The following is a 19897-nucleotide window of genomic DNA, read 5'->3' on the forward strand; positions in this document are numbered from 1 at the left end:
AGATAACCCTAATACACAAGAGTGCATCTATACTGCACCCATAACTCGATGTAAGCTATGTAATTTGAGCTACGCAAATTGCATAGCTTATTTCGAGTGAATTTCAAAATAGCTTATTTTGAAATTTGGCACTGTCTACACAGAACTTATTTTGAAATAAATTGGTATTCCGAAACATCCCTTACTCGTGGAATGAGGTTTACAGGGACATCGGAATAGTGAGCTGGTTATATTTTGAAATAATGGGCATGCTCAAAAGATGCGGAATAGCTATTTTGGGATACCTCTGGTATCCCAAAATAGCACTGTAGTGTAGACATAGCCTAAAAAACCTGTCTCATGCATTTTTTTACCCTAACAGTTCTAATAATCTCTTTCAGAAGCTAAGTAGGCTCCCAGCTTGGGCCCAATCCTTCCCTTTGTTCAGTCTTAGATGCTTCCAGCAGGCATCTTGGGTGATAAGTGGGGTCTCCTGGCATCTGGCCACTTTTATTGTTTTATTCCCCCCTTCATATCCATTTTGCCCAAGGCAGGAATTCTTTGTGCTCAATTAAAAATTTTTCACCTGGAATGGAAAAGTACCAGATCCAAAATGGGTTCCAGCATCAGGTGGCCTAGCCACATGTCCTAAACTACAATCCAGGGTGACAGGGAAAACAAAGCCACTCACAAAGTGTTACCTTATTTCCTATGCCATTAAGTGCCTTCTCTTCCCCATATCAGTTATCATCCTTATTAGCACATTTAGAATTATAAACAGATCCACACTTTGTATTTCTAATTTCACATACAAGAATGATACATGTACAAAATAGAAAATCATAACTTTAAAATTGGTTTGTTATACGATGCATTTTGCTTAAAGCATCATTGAGTCATGCATATTTATATTTCATAAAGCCTGGCAGGAACTGACACAAACATTTAATCATTTTAAATGATTGTTGTAAAAATACTGTAGAACTAGCTTTTGGAACCAGGTTTCATATTGACAAGGAAACTGTTAGCCAATATAATCATATGATATCTTTACACTTCAAGGTCTCTTGACTCTCTCTGAAAGCGCAGCTTGACACTATGCAAAACAATTCCGAGGAACTTTAGCAGATCAGTTTCTTTTTTCCTAGTAAATGTGCCAGGGATTAAACGTTAAATCTGTTGCTTTTGAAAGCAGGCTAATACTGTCACTGACACACACAAACAAACACACACATTCTCTAAGAGCTCGCACACACTCTCTCTCTCTCTCTCTCTCAGAAGTTTACAAGAAAATTCCTTCATGATGCACCTCAAAGATCTCATTATAGCTAGAAAGCCAGGCCCACCCACAGTGCAAGGTGCTTCATATCAGTGCCACGCTGCATGGACTTGATGTTTCATGAGCACGTGCCCTTGAACTGGTGTATGTGCAGCACTGCAGGCTCTCACTATCAGCTTAGTTCTGTTGCAATAATATTTGTGAACCAGCACGCATCCCCTTGTTGTGTAGCATGCCACTGCTGCCTAAGTTTCTCATCAGATTCCTGCAAATAGACACTAAGGGTATGTCTAGACTACATGGCTCCGTCGACGGAGCCATGTAGATGAGTTTACTAGACATAGGAAAATGAAGCGGCTATTTAAATAATCGCCACTTCATTTACATAAAAATGGCCACTGCACTGTGCCAATCAGCTGTTTGGCGGCACAGCGGGGCAATCTGGACGTGCCGCGGTCAACAACGGAAGCCTTTGTCGACCGCTCCGGTATGCTTTGTGAAATGAGGTTTACTGGAGCATTTGATAAAGGCTTCCATTGTCGACCGTGGCCCGTCCACGCTGTGCCGCCAAACAGCTGATCGGCAGAGCATGGTGGCCATTTTGATGTAAATGAAGCAGCGATTATTTAAATCACCACTTCATTTTCCTATGTCTAGTAAACTCATCTACATGACTCTGTCGACGGAGCCATGTAGTCTAGACATACCCTAACTGTGAGAATAGTGTGACACTGTTGCAAACAAGCAAACATCGTTCTGGGATGTATTAGCAGGAATGCTGTGAGCAAGACACAAAAATAATTCTTCCACTCCGCACTGATTAGGCCTCAACTAGAGTATTGTGTCCAGTTCTGGGTGCCACATTTCTGTAAAGATGTGGACAAACTGGAAAATGTTCAAAGAAGAGCAGTACAATGATTAAAGTCTAGAAAACATGGTCTATGAGGGAAAATTGAAAGAACTGGATTTATTTAATCTGGAAAAGAGAAAACTCTGGCTGCGTCTAGACTTGCATGATTTTCCACAAATGCTTTTAACGGAAAAGTTTTTCCGTTGAAAGCATTTGTGGAAAAGAGTGTCTAGATTGGCACGGACACTTTTGCGCAAGAGCACTTTTTGCGGAAAAGCATCCGTGCCAATCTAGACGCAGTTTTGCGCAAGAAAGCCCCGATCGCCATTTTCGCCATTGGGGCTTTTTTGCGCAAAACGGTTCTCAATTGTCTACACTGGCCCTCTTGCGCAAAAGCATTTGCGCAAGAGGGCTTTTTCCCAGAATGGGAGAGTCATTGTATTTGCAGAAGAACACTGACAATCTTACATTAGATAGTCAGTGTTCTTGCACAAATTCAAAGTGGCCAGTGTAGACAGCTGGCAAGTTTTTCCGCAAAAGCAGCTGTTTTTGCGGAAAAACTTGCCAGTCTAGATGCAGCCAGAGTGGACATAACAGCTTTCAAGTACCTAATAGGTTGTTACAAGGAGGGAAGAAATGATTCACCTTATGATGGTACAAGAAGGAATAGGCTTAAATTGCGGTGTGGGTGGTTTAGGTTGGACATTAGGAAAAACTCCCTTTCAGGGTTTTTAAGCTTTGCAATACACTGCCTAGGGAGTTTGTGGAATCTCTGTCATTGGAGATTTGTAAGAGCAGGTTAGACAGACACCTGACAGGGAAGGTCTAGGTCAATGTTCTCAAACTTTAGCAAGTCAAGGACCCTCATTTTAATTTAATTTTTTTCAGGGTTCCCCTGTCCTGCCCCACTCCTGCTTACTCCATCTCCCTTCCCTCTATTACTCACTTCTCCCACCCTCATTCATTTTCATTGGGCTCGGGAAGAGCGGTTAGGGTGCGGGCTTTGGAGGGAACTCTAAACTGGGGCCAAGGGTTGGAGTGTGGGAGGGGGTTCAAGGTCCTATCAGCATTTACCCTAAGTCCCAGGAAGTGGCTGCCACTTATCTGATAAGCTGAGCAGATAGCTTTAGCGGTTCCTCAACGCTAAAGCCACATTGGACAGGCATTGGCCACACTGGTGATGTATGTGAATGTCTCAATGAACTTTTCAGTTGAAAAAGACCTTTCGACCATGGCCGGAGCATAGAGAAAAGGCAGAATTAAGCCAGATGACTTGATGTTAGACTCTCAAGAATATAGATTCAGCATGTGAATAATTCTATGCAGACAAATGCCCCTTCTCCTACAGCTGTTCTGAGTTATACACAGCACACAGTTTGGAACATAACCAACTGTCAAAAATATTCAGGAAACATATTTGCAGAGATTTGAGAGCTGATACTGTATTGTCAGGAACCTAAGAAAACAGACATCTTTATGTTGCCTGGCCTTATCTTACTCTTTTTTTTTGCTGAGGTTCATGTGCACCTAGCTCTTCAACCTCTTTCCAAAACTAATCTAAAGTTTGCCAAGTTTGGGGAATTTGCTCTACTGTCTCACCAATCCACTGAATAGAAAATCCAATATCATACATCGAGATCTGAAGAATATCAGACAGCACTTCAGATATGTTGCTGTAGAGGCAAGGGAGAAACACAAGTGAAAAGCATCAAGTGTGATGAGAAAACCAGTAGCTGAGGAGAAAGACTAAGCGTCCCAATTTGCTGGATATTGCACCACACTTTTGAAGAGTTTGATCAGAGCTTCTTTGCTGTGCTTAACAGTTTTTCCAAGCCTTGAATGAAAATTCCCCCTTGTGGTACAAAGAGAAGGCATTGAATGTGTTTAGAAGTTCAGCTTGTTTTGAAGATAGAAAAACACAGGGATTCCTTCTAAATGTGGAGAAAGTGCAACATTTTCAGATGCCATTTGCTGCAAAACTGAGGACGAGTTTTAAAACATGAGTGTAGCAAAGAACAAAAAGTGCTAGGGGAACTTTCTACTAACACATTTCTGAAGCCAGATTAAATGAATATCTGAGATTTTGTCAAGCAAAATAGCAATGAACTGTGCTTCCTCAGTAACGTTGGCAATGGAATTAAGTTGGACATTCATTACTTACTGCTTCAGTGAAGTCATTCTGAATTCTGTTCTCGGTGCGAGAAAAAAAGGTAGAGGTTTCCAAATGCTGCCAAATAAAGGATCAAACCCACTAATTAATTCTAAGGTAACTACAGAATTGCTCCATTGCAGGGAATCATCTGACTTGTGAATGCTCATAAAAAGCCAGCTCTCATTCTTTAATATGTTATGCCATATGAATTAGCCCTTGCAAAATGGTCTGATTCTGACAATCATTTCCATTGTGTTGTCTCACAGTGATTCTCCTTTGCTTATCTAACTGAAGATCAGTACGAGTTTGCTCAGACGTTTGCAACTGTAAACAGGCTGCTAGGTGATGCCGAGTAGTTTTGTGATATCTGCAGGCATTGTTTGGGTTGTTTAGGTCATTGCATCCTCTCTTTTTTCACACATTCTTTTAATTAACAAAAAGTAGAGGAGGCCAGAAGTATAGCTTGTTTGTTTACTCACACCCATAGATCCATTCACATGTGTACACTATTTCCCTGAAAAAACATTTGCAGCTCATTTCCTGCTTTTTTATAAAGACTCACTTCTTGCTTTTTGGGTTTTGGCTTTCTATTTCTTATAATTTCTGGGGTTCTTTTGAATAGACTCTGACACTAAATAAATGACAAATTTTTCCCTAAACTTTCTATCCTGGTGAAAATTTCACACCCCTTATTTTGTGCTACCACAAACAATGTAATTGTACACTTGAATGCCTTGAGTATTCAAGTCTACCCTTGCAGCAGGAATTCTCTTTGGCTCCGTCTCAGCTGTAGAACTGCACAGGTGATGAAAAAAGAGGTAACAGTGATCATCACCTCCTTGGACATATTTAATATTCTCTTTGCTTTTCCACACCTTCATATTGTCATCAATGAGCCATTTGTTATTCCAAATTGAGCTTTACACAGCAACCCATATGTAAACTCTAATCTCTTCCTGACGCTCTTACAGAAAAATATTGCTTTGCAAAGTAGTGGCTGGTGAGAGAATATATGGCACAGAACAGAACATACAAACAAGAAGCATATAAAAAGGCAGTTTTCAAGGATGTTCTTCAAAGCCAAGTCAAGAGTGTTAATGAAATAGAGGGGCATTTTGCTTTTAAGTCCCTTGAATATTTAAATAGATTTCTTATTTTAGAAAACATGCCGTTTCAAATTAATTATCTGTGTAATTATCTAGGGCTTCGTGCGCTATGAATTTCCAGTTTCTCCTGCGTACATATTTAATGGAACCTGGTTATCACTAAGTGACTGTTCTTACCTTAGTTTCTCCCTCCAGTGCATGCCTTATGTTTTCAATGACACACTTGCTTGACATTTACTCAACATGTCTTCCTCTGTAGGGTGCATGTGAGATCAGACATTGTAAAAAATGATGTCCTCCATGCTCGTTCAGAACCTGATGACAATTCTGCCTTATCAATCACCCAGTTTTGTTTGTTACATATTTCTGTAAATGCTTTTCGTTGTTTGAGTTTGTCTTTTCCCTGGACACTTGGGTTCCCACTGAGGATGCTGAGGAAAATTACATACAGCTCAGCAACTCAAATCACATTAAATTCCTGAATTTGGGTCACTCAGAGATTATAAACCAACTCTCTGGTCTTATTGTAACACACTCTTGGCTGATACCTTAAAGATTTTGTGAGAATTATGACAATATGAATGAATTTAATATACCAAAAGGAAAGGGGCCTATGAGGATTTACTAACAATGGTGTTTCACAGGGCAAGGTGGAAGGAACAGGGCTACTCACTCAGATTATTGGGTTTGAGTTTCTTCAGTGGTTACTGTTAGCCAAGTCATTAGGAATTTAGCTGGAGGAGTGTGCAGGAGGAGCAGGCATGGGTGGTACCTGATGACCTAGGAAGACGGAGTCCAATTCCTTGGACTTTTCTGTTAATTGGTAACCTGCTCCTTTGCCAGCCCTGGCACAAAGCAATGGGAAGGACGCTGTAAGCTCGAGGGAGCTGAGAATTCAGTATTTAATCCCTACAAGAAGGTCTGCGGTGAGTCAGTTACTAACAGGGGCTGCAGCCAATGGGGAGTGGGGCCACCTGGGCCGAGGATCCTTGACCAGGGCACCAGCTCTGCTAGAGAAACAAAAATGTGGGAGAGAGAAAGGAATGGGCAGGGCAGGGTGAGGATGAGAGCAAATGGCCAGGCTGACAGAGCACTAGGGAAGGTCAGCACCAGGGCCGGGGACGGAGGACATGGAGGCTCTGGGCTGGTGTTCTGAGGACAGGGCTTGGTTTGAGTTTAGTGGACTCTTAGGGCTGAGGTTGTGCCATTCGTTGTATTTGAAAGGAATTGATGGCGAACCTGAGGCTTTTTGGGACAAGCAACACTTGGAAGAATCCAAGTCTTCATTATCTAGAGTCTCATTCCTCAGTGACACCTCCACTTTGGAAGCTCATTCACTCAAACTCAGAAGGCCTCATAGTGGAGTGGGGCAGGCAAGGGTGCATCCTCTACATGTGGTGGCATTGGATGACCTGGGGGAGAAGGAGAATACCTGAGCTGAGAGATTGCACTCTGTTCCTGGCTTTCTCCCCTAGCACCATGGGCCAGTCCCTTTCCCATGCTGGTCTATGCAGTGGGGATAGGGGATCTTAGCAGCCTCTTAGGAGCTGCACGCTTTGTGTCTGACAAGGCACTGGGCAGCCTAGTGGGCAGGACCACCATTCATTCACTAATCCACACCTGAGGGGGGGAAATGCAAATGAGCATGTGTCCGTTAGGCCAGTGGTTTTCAAACTAGGGGTTGCGAGTCGTGACTCAGCACTGGGTCACACAATGTCAGGCACTAGGTCCCCTTGCTGTAGGCTGACCCGGTCACTAGTGGGGGTCCTGAGGCAGACTTCCCGCCTGACCTGGCACTGTGGACCATGTTGCATCCTGGAAGTGGCCAGCAGCAGGTCTGGCTCCTAGGTTCAAGGGGAGAGGCCTCTATGCACTGGTCCCACCCCAAGCACTGGCTCCACATTCCCATTGGCCCGTTCCCAGCCAATGGGAGCTGGGGAGGGTCTGTGCCTGCAGGCAAGAGCAGTGTGCAGAGCTGCTTGTGGACCTCCATCTAGGAGCCAGACCTACTGCTGGCTGATTCCGGGAAGCCTGCTTTAGCGCCCCCACTGCACCGCTTACCAGGAGCTGCTGGAGGTAAGCCCATGCCCAACCATTAGCACCAACTCCCTACCCCAGCCCTGAGCCGTTCTAAACCCGGAGCCCACTCCTGCAACCCAGACCCCTCATTCCTGGCTTCCTCAGAGCGTGTACTCAAGTGAAAAGATGTAATTATGTTGGGTTGTGAGCATCACAATTTTCGTCAACTGGGTTGCGAGAAAAGAGTTTGAAAACTGTTGCATTAGTCTGCAGGGTTGCCTTCTCTTGCCATTTCATTGATTTCAAGGCCACAGGGACTGTAGTGATCTAGTCCCGTGGTGTGAAAACATTTTCAGTTGTGTCCCCGTACCAGCAATGGAGTCTCCCCATGCCCCCTCCATTACTACACAGCTTCCTCAGCAGCAGAACTTGGGCTGAAAGCAGCCCTGGGGGTGGAATTGGGGATGTGGGAGCAGCTGGGGATAAAGTTGAGCTGGGCTGCGGACAGGAAGGAATGAGGGCAGAGTTGGGCTGGATGCAAAGCGGGAGAGGGAACTGGGGTTGGACGATGGAATGGAGTTGGGACTGGTGAGGATCTGGCCTGGAGGCGCAACAGGACTGTGGGACTGAACAGGGTTGAGGGCAGAGCTGGGCTGGTGGTGGAACCTGGCTGGAAGTGTGGTGGTCCCTCCTCCCTCCTGTGGGGGTTGCCCTTGGCCCTGCTGTGCACCCCCGAATGTTCCTCTGTGCCACACTAGTGAGGAACACTATGGGACCACTGATTAGGGATGTAATAGTGTAGCTGGTTAAACGATTAACCAACAAGTGGATGCTGATCAGTTAACACTACCAGCTACATGCAACCTCCCCTTCTTCCCTCTCACTCTTCTCTGCCCCTCGCTTCGTGGCTCTGCATTTAAAGTATTTTGGGAGCTGGAACACAGCCTGACTCATTCCCAGCTCACGCCAGGTCCTGGTAGTTACCCCTGTTGCCAGGACCTGGTGCGAGCCGGGACTGACCCAGCCTGACTGTGCCTGCTCCCAAGCTCCTTTAAATGCAGAGCCACTTATTGGTTAATTGTATTACATGCTTCCTGACATCTCTGCCACTGATCTAGTCTGACCTCCTGAATAACACAAGCCGGAGACTTCCTCAAAATAACCCCTAGAGATGATTTTTTAGAGAAAGTCCCATCTTTATTTTAAAAAATGGCCAGTGATGAAGCATGAACAACATCCCTTGATCAGTTGATCCAGGGGTTAATTATCCTCCCTATTCAAAACGTGCATCTTATTTCCAGTCTGAACTGGTTTGTCTTCAACATCCAGCCATTGGGTGGGATTAGCTCTTTCATTTCTAAACGAAAGAGCCCATAAGTAAATATTTTTTCCCCAGGGAGGTACTTATAGCCTGGAATCAAGTCACCCGTGCACCTTCTCTTTGTTCAGTTAAATAGATTGGGATCTTTTAGTCTGTTACTCTAGGGAAAACCTTGCTAACTCTTTAATCATTCTCACAGCTCTTCTTTGAGCCCTTTCAAATTGCTCTACATCTTTCCTCAACTGTGGACACCAGAACTGGACTGAGCATTCCAGCAATAGTCACCCTAGTGCTAAGTAGAGAGAGAAAATAACTGCTCTGCTCCTACTAATGGTTCTCCTGTTGATGCATCTCAGGATTACATTAGCCCCTTTGGTCACAGCATCCTACTGGGAGCTCAAGGACAGCTGACTATCTACCACAAACCTCATCTTTTTCAGGGTCACTGCTTTCCAGGACAGAGCCCCATCATGTAAGTGTGGCCTGCAGTCTTTGTTCCCAGATGTAGACATTTGCAGTTAGCCGTATTAAAACACACCGTGTTTGCTTGCCCCCCAGTTTACCAAGTGTTCTCGATCACTCTGTGCTGTGGCTTGTCCCCTTCATTATTTACCATTCCCCCAATTTGTGATGATTTTGTTTTCTTCCGAGTGATTGATAAAAATGTTAAATAGCACAGGGCCAGGAACTGATCCCTGCAGGATCTCACTGAAAAAAACCCTACTCAGTGATGATTCCCCATTTAAATGACATATTCAGACCACCAGTTAGCCATTTTTTAATCCATTTTATGTGTGCCAGGTTAATTTTATATTGTCCTACCGGTAGTTGTTTTAATTAAAATACCACACAGTATAAAATCAAATGCCTAGCAGAAATCTGTTACTTCCACACTATTATCTTTAACAATCACATTTATATTAGGGGGAGGGGGTGTTGTGCTGCACCCGCTCCTCACACAGTGTGTTGGGAAGGCCAGGGGGAGGTCAAGATTCTAAAGCAGACCAAGACTATGTTATAACCTTGTAATAAAATCTCACAGTCGGGAGCCAGGTCTAGGATTGCTGAGTCTGACTGATGATGTCTGAGCTTTTGGGGTGGGTGCATGGTGTGAGTGCGGGGTCAGCGGCACCTACCCCCAGCCCATTATGTGGGCCTGGGTCATATTGAGCCTTTGGCCAGCAATGCCAATGGCAGGGTCCTGTTCACGTTTAATCTAATCGTGGCACCATGACAGGGCAGAGTTAAGGGTGTTTGGGAGCCTCAGCTGTGCTTTTCCCCACTGTGATTGTCTACACATCACCTTAGCTTTGAATTCCTGGGTTTTGGGGGGGATAAACCTGTTACTTAGTTTTATTCTCAGCCAGTTGAACATTGGTTTTGTCCAGGGCTAGAGCCCCGGAAATGAGCTCAGGAAAGCAGCTGAACAGTGACTGTCTGCTCCTGTCCCTCTGCGAGGCAGGCCTGGGGCAGTTGAAAAGAAGGAGGCTGCTCGGGGCTTCTCCTATGTTTGGGCAGTGAGGAGGGAGAGAGGCTTCCCTTGGGCAAAGAAGAGGGAGAGATCAAATGGACCTTCTTTGCACCCCTGAGCTCACTGGCAGCTCTTCGCTTATTGTAATGTTGAAGGGACAAATTCAGTGCTTCTCTGGACAGGAGAGAAATTCAAGGCTCTTCCTGTGTTGTCCCTCTCCTGCAGGCTGTTCCAGAGCTGGGAAAGAGCTCCCAGCTTTATCTTCTGTAATACTTTGGGGCTTAATCCAGAGCAGGTAGAGTTGGCCCTGTAACTCTGGGTGCTCTGCTGCTGTGGTTCACATCCCAGACGCCAACAGCCAGCAAACGCGTGTGTAGCTCCCTGAATGTCTGTGCGCAGTGCAGCCTTGTTTTAGCACTCCGATCCCAGCAGCTTGTCTATAGCACAGCAGCCCCACTCTACTCTCCACCAGCCCCAGTTACTACCTGCAGGGTGACCCCAATACACCCTATGACAGGTGTGGATTGTATTTGCTCTGTTCGCTTTGTTATGTTGCATGTGATTTCTCCTATCCTGTAGTAAACCCATGTGTGTGCCTCAGTTTCCTTGGGCACTGCACTAATGCCTAGATGATGATGGGATTTTGGTGTGACAGCCTCCCCCACATATACAGTGGAGCTGTGTCTAGATTGGCTAGTTTATCCAGAAAATCATCCGCTTTTCCAGAAAAACTTGCCAGCTGTCTACACTGGCCGCTTGAATTTCTGCAAAAGCACTGACTTCCTACTGTAAGAAATCAGTGCTTCTTGCGGAAATACTATTCTGCTTCCGTTCAGGCAAAAGTCCCTTTTGCACAAAGCTTTTGCGCAAAAGGGCCAGTGTAGACAGCTCAGATTTGTTTTCCGCAAAAAAGCCCCAATCGTGAAAATGGCGATCGGGGCTTTTTTGCGGAAAAGTGCATCTAGATTGGCATGGACGCTTTTCCACAAAAAGTGCTTTTGCGGAAAAGCGTCCGTGCAAATCTAGACGCTCTGTTCCGAAAATGCTTTTAACGGAAAACTTTTCCGTTAAAAGCATTTCCAGAAAATCATGCCAATCTAGATGCAGCCTGGCTGATGCTTTCTGTAACCTGAGTCTGGAAGGGGGGTGTAACCAGGTAACACCTATTTCCTGGGCAGGGCTGGCTGCTGGGCTGGGGTGGGCTGCTGAGTGTGTGAGTCTCCTATAGACATAGTCTCCTATAGACAACCACCTAACCTCAAGATGATTCTTACCAACAACCTCAGGACATACCACACTAATACCATCCCTGGAACTTTCCCTTGCAACAAACCCTGTTGCCAGCTTTGTCCACATATTCACTCTGCTGATACCATTATTGGACCTAACCAATTCAGTTATAAGATCAAGAACACATATTCCTGCTCATCCAGAAATATAATTTATGCTATCATGTGCCGACAGTGTCCGTCTGCTATGTACATTGGACAGATGTCTCAGACACTTCACCAAAGGATCAATGCACAGAAAACAGATATTAGACAGGATCACAAAGAAAAAACAGTTTCTTGCCATTTCAACCAGAAAGGGCATTGTCTCAAGGGCTTAACTACCTGCATCCTGCTTCAAAGACATTTTAACACCAGACTTGAAAGAGAATCCTCTGAACTGTCATTCATGCTTAAATTTGACACTTTACACCTAGGTCTCAACAAAGACGCTAATTATCTTACCCATTACAAAGATAGCTTCCCCAATTATCACCTCTAATATCATTAGCTCGCAGACATTTACCTCCCCCCCCCAATCCCCTCTCTGTTCTGAAATTTGATTTGTCCTTTTCATATGTGTTCATTTTTTTGATTGTATCCTTTGGTATATATGGTCATGCCAATTTTCTTCCACTATTTGATCTGAGGAAGTGGGTCTGGCCCACGAAAGCCCATCACCTAATAAAGCATCTTGTTAGTCTTTAAAGTGCTACATAGTCCTGTATTTTGTTTGAGTTGGTCTTGGCTGGTTTGGAGTGCAGGGAGGGGCCAGGGGCCTTGGCTCTCGGCCCCCTCTCTCGAAGATGGATTGGACTGACTGCTTCTGGTGTCTGGGTTGACAAGTTTGTTCTATGCTGTGTCCCTGTCAACTAATAAACCTGTTCTCCCTGCCAACTGAGTCACATCTGGCTGCGGAGGGGGGTGCAGGGCCCAGTGACTCTCCACAACTTTGTGACAATCCCCAGTCCCAAAACTGTCTGCCCTGCTGTGTCCAGCCCAGAGGAGTCACAAAGGTTTGCTGCTCCTTTTAAGAGACAAAAGTACAGCTTGTCCCTATAACGGGAGTGAATAATCACTGCAGTTCAAATGCAGCGTGGAGTTGTACCATAGGCAAATAGAGCAAGTTAACAAAAGGACAGAGGTTACATGATAACAGGCACAAGAAAGCGAAAGTAAAGCAGGCTACAAGCAAACACGGGTGAAAATATGCTTTTTAATGGCTAAAACCCAACTTAATAAGCTACGATTTTGCTCTAGGTAATTTTCTCTTCAATCGGTCTTTTTCTAGTATGGCTAACCAGGTCCCAGTACACAGAGTACAGGAGTGCTTGGTTCTGTGTCTCCTCAGGTGTAGGCCAAAGGCGGAGTCTCTTTCTGTCCCTGATGTCCCCAAAGGAATTGTCTTTGTCCTAACATCAGGAAGGCCTCCGGGGATTCAGTCTCCTGTGTCTCTCAGGGTGCAGGAGCCATGTTAATTCTCTGTCTTGTGATTTTGGACTCAGAATATCTTTGCTGGTTTAGCTAGAGTAATTTTGTTTACTATAAGTAATTCTGTGGGGATCAAATATTTACTAATGAGCTCTTCAATCTAGCAGACAACAATCTAACATGAGCCAATGGCTGGAAATTGAAGCTGGACACTTTAAGACTGGAAATAAGGTGCACGTTTTTATCAGGGAGTGTCATTAACCATTAGAACAATTTACCAAGGGTCATGGTGGATGTTCTATCACTGACAATTTTTAACTCAAGTCAGGATGTTTTTCTAAGGACTTATTTCAGGAAGTTCTCTGGCCTATGCTCTCCAGGTGGTCAGACTAGCTTTCTGGCCTTAAATCTGTGAGTTCTGAGCTTCCTTCCCTTGGGTCCAAAACAAGGAAGCTGCTCCGGGTTTCAAAGCAATGGCTGTTGCCTCTCAGCTCGGGAACCAGATGGTGCTCAAGGCATCATTCCTTCATACGATGGACTATTGTGGGGCTGTCCAACTAATTCCTGAGTTTGTGTTATAGCTGGAGTACATCTGGATATGGCGGGTGTCACAATTTCACTCAATGAGAAGGGATTGACGAACAAAGCTTTCGACTCCACGGTAAATCTTTCCTATTTTTCTGCATGGGCCTTTGAACTTTCTCTAAGAACACTAACAGGGTATTTTACAGGAAGAAGAAGGATTCCCAGAGGAAGAACAGAATCCACCTCCTGAGAACAACAGAAAGGAGAGAGCTAGACGCCCGGCCTTCTGGAGGTATGGTAATCCCAGCATGTGTCACTGCTCCCCAGACAGCTCCTATTAACTCACTACACATGCCACAGTAACACAGAGACTAGCACACAGCCACTTTGGGTATGTCTACACTGCAAGGTAAGCCCAGAGTCCGGCTCAGACCTTAACTCCTCTTCCATCTGTACACACATCTCTTGGCCTCGGCCCTATAGCCCCATGAAGATGGAAGGTTTGTACCAGAGTCAAGGTGGTGCTCAGGATACGAGCCCTTGCAATGTCCTTGGGCTCTGATGCTTGGAGTCTGCCAAAAGCATCCCACAATTCTGTGGGTCATCTTCCTTTGTCCTCTTCTAAGTATTGTTACTTGACTCCAGGGAAACGGAAGCACCCCCCTCCCCTTGTTCTAGTACAGCAGCTTTGCGGTTAACCCTTGTGTTTTACTCTGACTGCCAACCAGAAAACACACCTTAGGAGAGTGCTCTGTTTTGGTAATGAAAGCGAGCTGCACCATGGTCGCATGAGACAACCAGAGCAAGATCTTGGGTAATCTTTGGTGCTCAGCCAGCAAAACAACAGATTTCAGTAAGAGTGCATAGAATGCCCATAAATACCCACAAATCGCAAAGAAGTTGGTAGTGTTGGCAATTTGCCAACCAGAGACTAATTCAGGGAGCAGATGAAGGAGTTCCAGAATGAGTACTGGAAAACCAGGACTGCAGCTGCGAGTCCAGCAACTTGCTGACATTGTGCCCTTCTAGCGATGGGTTTGACCAGGTGCCAGGTACTGTGCCGAGTGCTGATCCACCAGTGGTAGATGGTGACTTGCTCAGCCAGGATGACACCTCGGTGCCCACAGAAGCCACCAGGGGACTCACTGAATGAGGCAATTGAAGTGACTGCTGATGAGTCTGGGGCCATATGCAGAAGAACAGCCCACCAGGGAGCTGGCAACAGAAGGGAAAAGAGAGAAGCTGCCTTGGAGTCCAGTAAGTTTCTGGCTTATTTTTCTGTTTATTAATATAGGAAAGGGAGGGATTTGCACTCTACGACCAAATGCCCAGAGCTATTATAAGCCCTGGGTAGTGGTGTGTAGCTGCTAGTAGTGCATTGTTCCTGTCCTCCCCCCATGGAATGCCAAACAGGGACCAGGAAATGCCAGCAGTAAAACAAGCATTTCCTGGGAAAGTACCTTCTGGTTTGTTTAAATAAGACCCTTGTATTAGCCCTCTGAACACTACTCAGTACCAACCCCATTTTGCAATGAGCTGCCTGAAGGCTGAACTGTGTGGGGCGAAAGGAAGGGCAAGGGGTTCAAATGTGGTCTTCATGGCTAGTCCATGTCTGTCCCTGCCATCTAAGGGTCACAAAATTTTTAGCCCCAAATCTGGCTGGGCGTTTAAAATCAGCCCAGAGATTTCCCAGAGGCAGAAGAAGGATGGCTGTGCAGTTCCCTGTGTTTGCATGCCATCCTGCCAGGCTGCAACAACAGCCATAGAGAGGCACTAGGCCACATGGATGCTAACGCAGCACCTTGTTGATTTGTTTGCAAAATTTGACCCTGGCCTGGAGGCTGATAGATTAACTCGGCTGTGTCCAGGGAGCTTCTGTAGGCCAAAGCAGCCTTCTGTCAATATATTGCAGTTCAGTTTCAAAGAGTAACATTTTCTGCCTTTGAAATTCCAAAATGAATTTTTGTTCTCCTGCACCGAGCTGTTGGAGACTGTAACCTCTGTGTCTTGTCCTATTCCAGGCCCCTCAACCTGCACAACCTACAGTATCTCCACAGCTCACCTTCACTGCAGAAGCCTGGGCCAATGTGCCTTCCTGGATTGTTCCAAGAGGAACCATTTCTGTGAAGAACTTATGGTTCAAGTTTGAGGCAGGGCAACAAGCAGGTCAAGTACCAGGAAGAGGGGCTTGTGACTAGAGGAAGGCCATGCCGAGAGGTGAGCAGAAGGATCAGGCTGGCTCCATGGTTTGGGGACAGGGTAGCAACACAGGGGCAAGCTTTTGATTTGCAGTTCCTGGAACGGGAACAGCTTGGATGACTCAGTGACTGGGCAGCTGATGTGATCAGCTTCTGTGTGTCCCCTGCCTCCAGCAACCTAGTGCCACGTGCCCAGCAAATAGAAGGAAGGCAAAGGAGAATGGGAGGGACTGGGGACACTCAATAGCATGGGAGGCGTCTTGTAGATTAACTGATTGCACTTTGCTCTTGGTCACGTCTAAAGCTTTCAGTGTTGCTGGTGTTTTGCATTGATCAAATCATGCTGTTTCTCCTTCCGGCTCCATTTCATAAGAATTCATATTAGTCAGAGTGCACTGCAATCGACCCCTTCCCACACAAGAGCAATCAGCACCCCCTGCTCTCCAAGCACGTTCTTCCATTGGGCGACGCAAGTCCATAATGTGGGAGCATAGAGCATCCCTGAGTTCTGTTGATGTGTGCACCCAACTCCAGCTATCGCAGGTGCATTTCCTGGCTAAGTGTGACGGTTCATGGGTCCATTAGGGGGGAAATGGCTTCATGACGGTTGTGAAGAGCGCAGCAAATCAGAGCAACGCACACCGTACTGATGACACTGGCACCCAAACGGGCCTCTAAACATCAGCCGCGGGATTTCGATCAGCCAAATGCACATTCACTCACCATGCTACACCTGCTGAGACTGTAATTACACCTTTTACTAGGGCCTTGGACATGAGGGGTCAGTTTCATAAGCCAAGGCAAAAAGGGGGTGCTCACGGTACCCCCAGAATAATAAAGGGAATAGTAACGCCACGTATCACAATTTACGACGTTACTCACCCGTCATGACTGTAGTGTCCCATTCAGTGGAAATCCCTGGCATCCAGTGCTTCCAGCCAACAGTGGCATTCTTAAATTGGCCTCTTTGGCCCATGAAGACCTGCATAACTAGGGTGCTCAAGCTCTCTGCCCGGACCCCCACAGCTCCTCTTCCTCTATTGGGCCTCAGAGTTTTTATAGCATGTTGAGGTGGCTACTACATAGTTCTGATTGATTGCTATTGAACTCAGCTGAATTCGAGATAGTTTGCTAGGTGACCCATACTCAGCCATGGGAAAAATGGTCCCCCTAGACATAGCTATGGAGTAGCGCCCTTTGCGATTTATGTTCTCACGTGCTCCTCAAGAAGTGCAAACGATGGGCACAGGGGAGCCATCAGGGTTCTGGCAGGATTTGGAACCACCATTCTCTCAAGGCCAGCAATTCCTTCAGGAATATCTTCCATGCCTGTCACCTTGCTCCACCTCAGAAACTACCACCCCTGCCTTGCCCAGTCAACTTGCCAGCACCAGATTGGTTGGCAACAAAGCTGGCTAGTGCCAATGCCTACAGCTCCCTTTGCAGTTATAGGACTCTGCTTCTGGACAGGCCTGGCTTCCCTCAGACATGTTTCTTTACATGGGGGAGTCAAGACAAGGTGCTCACAAGACTCCAGACACATGGCTCTCTTTGTGCAAAGCTTCTGGACCCTCTGCTCGTCATCCCAGGTCTGCATGATGATGTGGTCCCACTGGTCTGTGCTTGTGGCCCAGCTCACTCCAGCAGCATTGTCTGTTTAGGGAACAGCATCAGTCTGAGCCTGCCACATCGGTGTCTGCCTTGTCCTCTGCCTGCTCTGTTGCTAGGCCTGCCAGGGCCCTTTGGCAGGAGAGAAAACACCCCTGAACTGCCCAGCAGCCTCTCAGAGAAGCTCTACCCATGTTCTGAAGCAGGAGTGAAAGCCCAGGCAAGAGAAGATCACATCTCCGTGTTGCTGGCTCTGGTTGCAGGGAGCGCTGAGGCCAAAATGCTGACTCGGCAGGATGTGTTCGTAGGCTGTTCAAGTCTCCTGTATATGCAGCACAGACTGTCAGGTTCTCCTGCTGTATCACCAATACAGAGCTAGAGCAGCCACTTTTCAGCAGGCTGCTAGGAAGTCTGTCTGGGGCAGGGTGGTTTGGACTTGGGATTGGGTACTGCAGTGTGGAGACGGGAGCCCCCAGTTCAGGCCTGGGTTAAAAAATTCTTAACCTTGGGTTGGCAATCAGTGTAGATGCTCAAGCTTTGGCTCTGCTGACTCCAGTCCACTAACCCTGGGCTTCCATGGCAGTGTCGACATTCCCTGGTCAACGTAGCATCCTTCAGCCATCACTGCAGGTACCTCACACTCTGCTGGCACTTGGAACATTGCAGCTGCATGACTGTAGTGTAGATGCTACCTACACTGCTGGGAGCGGGTCTGCCCTTGGCAGGGTTACTCCACCTTCCTGAGAGCGGTACTTAGGTTGATTTTGAAGGTTAGGTCGGTTTAACAACGTCACTCAGAGCTATGGATATTTCATGCCCTGTCCGAGGTCGCTGGGCCTACCTAAGTTGGTAGTACAGATCTGACCTACTGCTGATAACAGTTATTTTTAAATGGGTTATCAGGTGGGTGTAGCCCCACAACCTTCAGCCTTATCACTGAGCCCAGCCCTCTTCTGCATCAGCTCTCAGTGTTACTGGGACGGCCAGAAAAACCTCTGCCTTATCGCCATTGTGGCCGACCACAGCTAGGAAACCCTGCCCACATGGCCAGTGGATTGCGCACATATCTGTGAGCTGGAGCGGATCGCTGGACATTGGCAGTCCTGGCTTCTCCTGGCTCTGGGAGCAGCTTGTGGTCCAGGGTTACACAGCGGGAGTAGCTCCAGGTTCTCGTGTGCTCCTCGAGGAGGGCAAACGACGGGCACAGGGGAGTCGGTGTTCTGGCACAATTCTCTCAAAGCCAGCGATCCCCTTGGGAATCTCTTCCATGCCTGTCACCGTGGCATAAACCCAATCACCTTAGAAACCACCACCACCACCATTCTGCCCAGTCAGCTTCCCAGCAGCAAGCTTGTTGGCAACAAAGCTGGCTAGTGCCGATGCCTACAGTCCCTTGGGGTGTAGCAACCCACTTCTGGACAGGCCCGGCCTCCCTCCCGCACGTTTCTTTACACGGGAGAATCTAGACAAGGTGCTCACAAGGCTCCTGCTCCCTTTGTGCAAAAGTTCTGGTCCCTCTGTTGGTCATCCCAGGTCTCAATGGGCAGGGTCCCTGGCTGTGCCGCAAACAACGGGGATAAGCCAGGGGTTCCTTCATACCTCCCACGTACATTGAGAGTGGTGGGCCAGGGTTACACTCTGGGACATCCATGGGCTTGGAATCCGGGCTCTGTGGATATAAGAACCCGAGTCTCTGCCATGTGAGCTAAACAGGCATCTCTGGTCTGGGAGCAGCAGCCCTCGTAGATCTCTAAAACTCTGGCTGATGTGGAAAGCCACCCCGTGCACTCTCACAGAAGCAGCTGTTTGCCACGTTCCTTGCAAGGGGCCGCATGGCAAAGCTGCTGAGACTGTTCTGTCAGGCTAGCTCTGCCTGCCGTGCTTTGCGCAAGCTCCCTTATCACTGACCTGGGTGGATGATAGCTCAGGTACATGGGCTTGGCTCACCACCAGGGATGTGCAGGGCTGTCTTAACTGCAGTCAGCAGAAGAGAGCTTGCAGCAAGAGGCACCACAGATGGCAACTTTCATTTTTCCAGGGGGATGCTCCACTCTGTCTCCGCCTCAGGGCCTGGCCATTATTCTGCCTCTCCCCCCGAGGTCGCACCCTCACTCTGCCTCTTCCCATCCCTGCTCCGCCCCCTCCCACCAGCCCCTCCTGCCTGCCACTACACTGCTGCTCAGCGGAATCCTGCCAAAGTAACAGCTGATTGGCTGGTGGGTGCCACCCACCATTTTTTTCTAAGGGTGCTCCAGCCCCAAAGTGCCCACTGAGTCGGCACCTACGGAGGGTGCTGTTCCCTGGGGGGGCGTCTTTTCCAAAATCACAGGAAGGTTGGAGAGGTTTGTGCGGCAGCCTGCAGCCGAGTGTCTAGGTAGGATAAATGGGTGAGCATAGGCTGCTGGGCACAAGTGGCTGCTGCAGCAGGGCAGGTTTGCTCGGTGAGCACCCTGCATGCACCTTGGTGTCTGTTTGCATCTCCCCAGGCATGTGGTGCAGCCTGTGTCGCGGGCCACGAGGTTTTGTAAGGCTCACGACAAGGTGATCCGGAAGATCTTCCTGGGCCTCCTGTGCGCAGGTGAGACTGCTAGGCCCTCTCACAGCATGTGAGGAATCCTCCCTGGGAACAGAGACACTAGAACTGAGAGCCAAGTGGACTCGCCCACTCAGTGTGTTCTCCAGGCCTTGGG

General features: G+C 47.3%; 1 protein-coding gene across 7 annotated transcripts in view; it reads left to right on the forward strand.

The window, feature by feature from the left end:
• The window catches only part of LOC102457463 (sodium/nucleoside cotransporter 1-like), a 45689-nt gene that overhangs the window by 6782 nt on the left and 19010 nt on the right, over nt 1-19897 (forward strand). For 5 of the 7 annotated variants that reach the window (XR_012895809.1, XM_075897457.1, XM_075897456.1 and 2 more), the window contains exons 2-4: nt 13458-13537; nt 13608-13693; nt 19694-19785. Coding sequence is in view for 6 of the 7 variants with exons in the window: in XM_075897457.1 (XP_075753572.1) it covers nt 13475-13537; nt 13608-13693; nt 19694-19785 (241 nt within the window). In the remaining variant the exon portion in view is untranslated. Of the gene's footprint in view, nt 1-6252; nt 6293-12681; nt 12706-13457; nt 13538-13607; nt 13694-19693; nt 19786-19897 lie in introns of those variants that run through there. The other 2 variants (XM_006128026.4, XM_075897454.1) reach the window with 2 other exon arrangements.

Source organism: Pelodiscus sinensis, chromosome 14 (genome assembly GCF_049634645.1).
Source record: "Pelodiscus sinensis isolate JC-2024 chromosome 14, ASM4963464v1, whole genome shotgun sequence".
Classification (NCBI taxonomy): Eukaryota; Metazoa; Chordata; order Testudines; family Trionychidae; genus Pelodiscus; species Pelodiscus sinensis.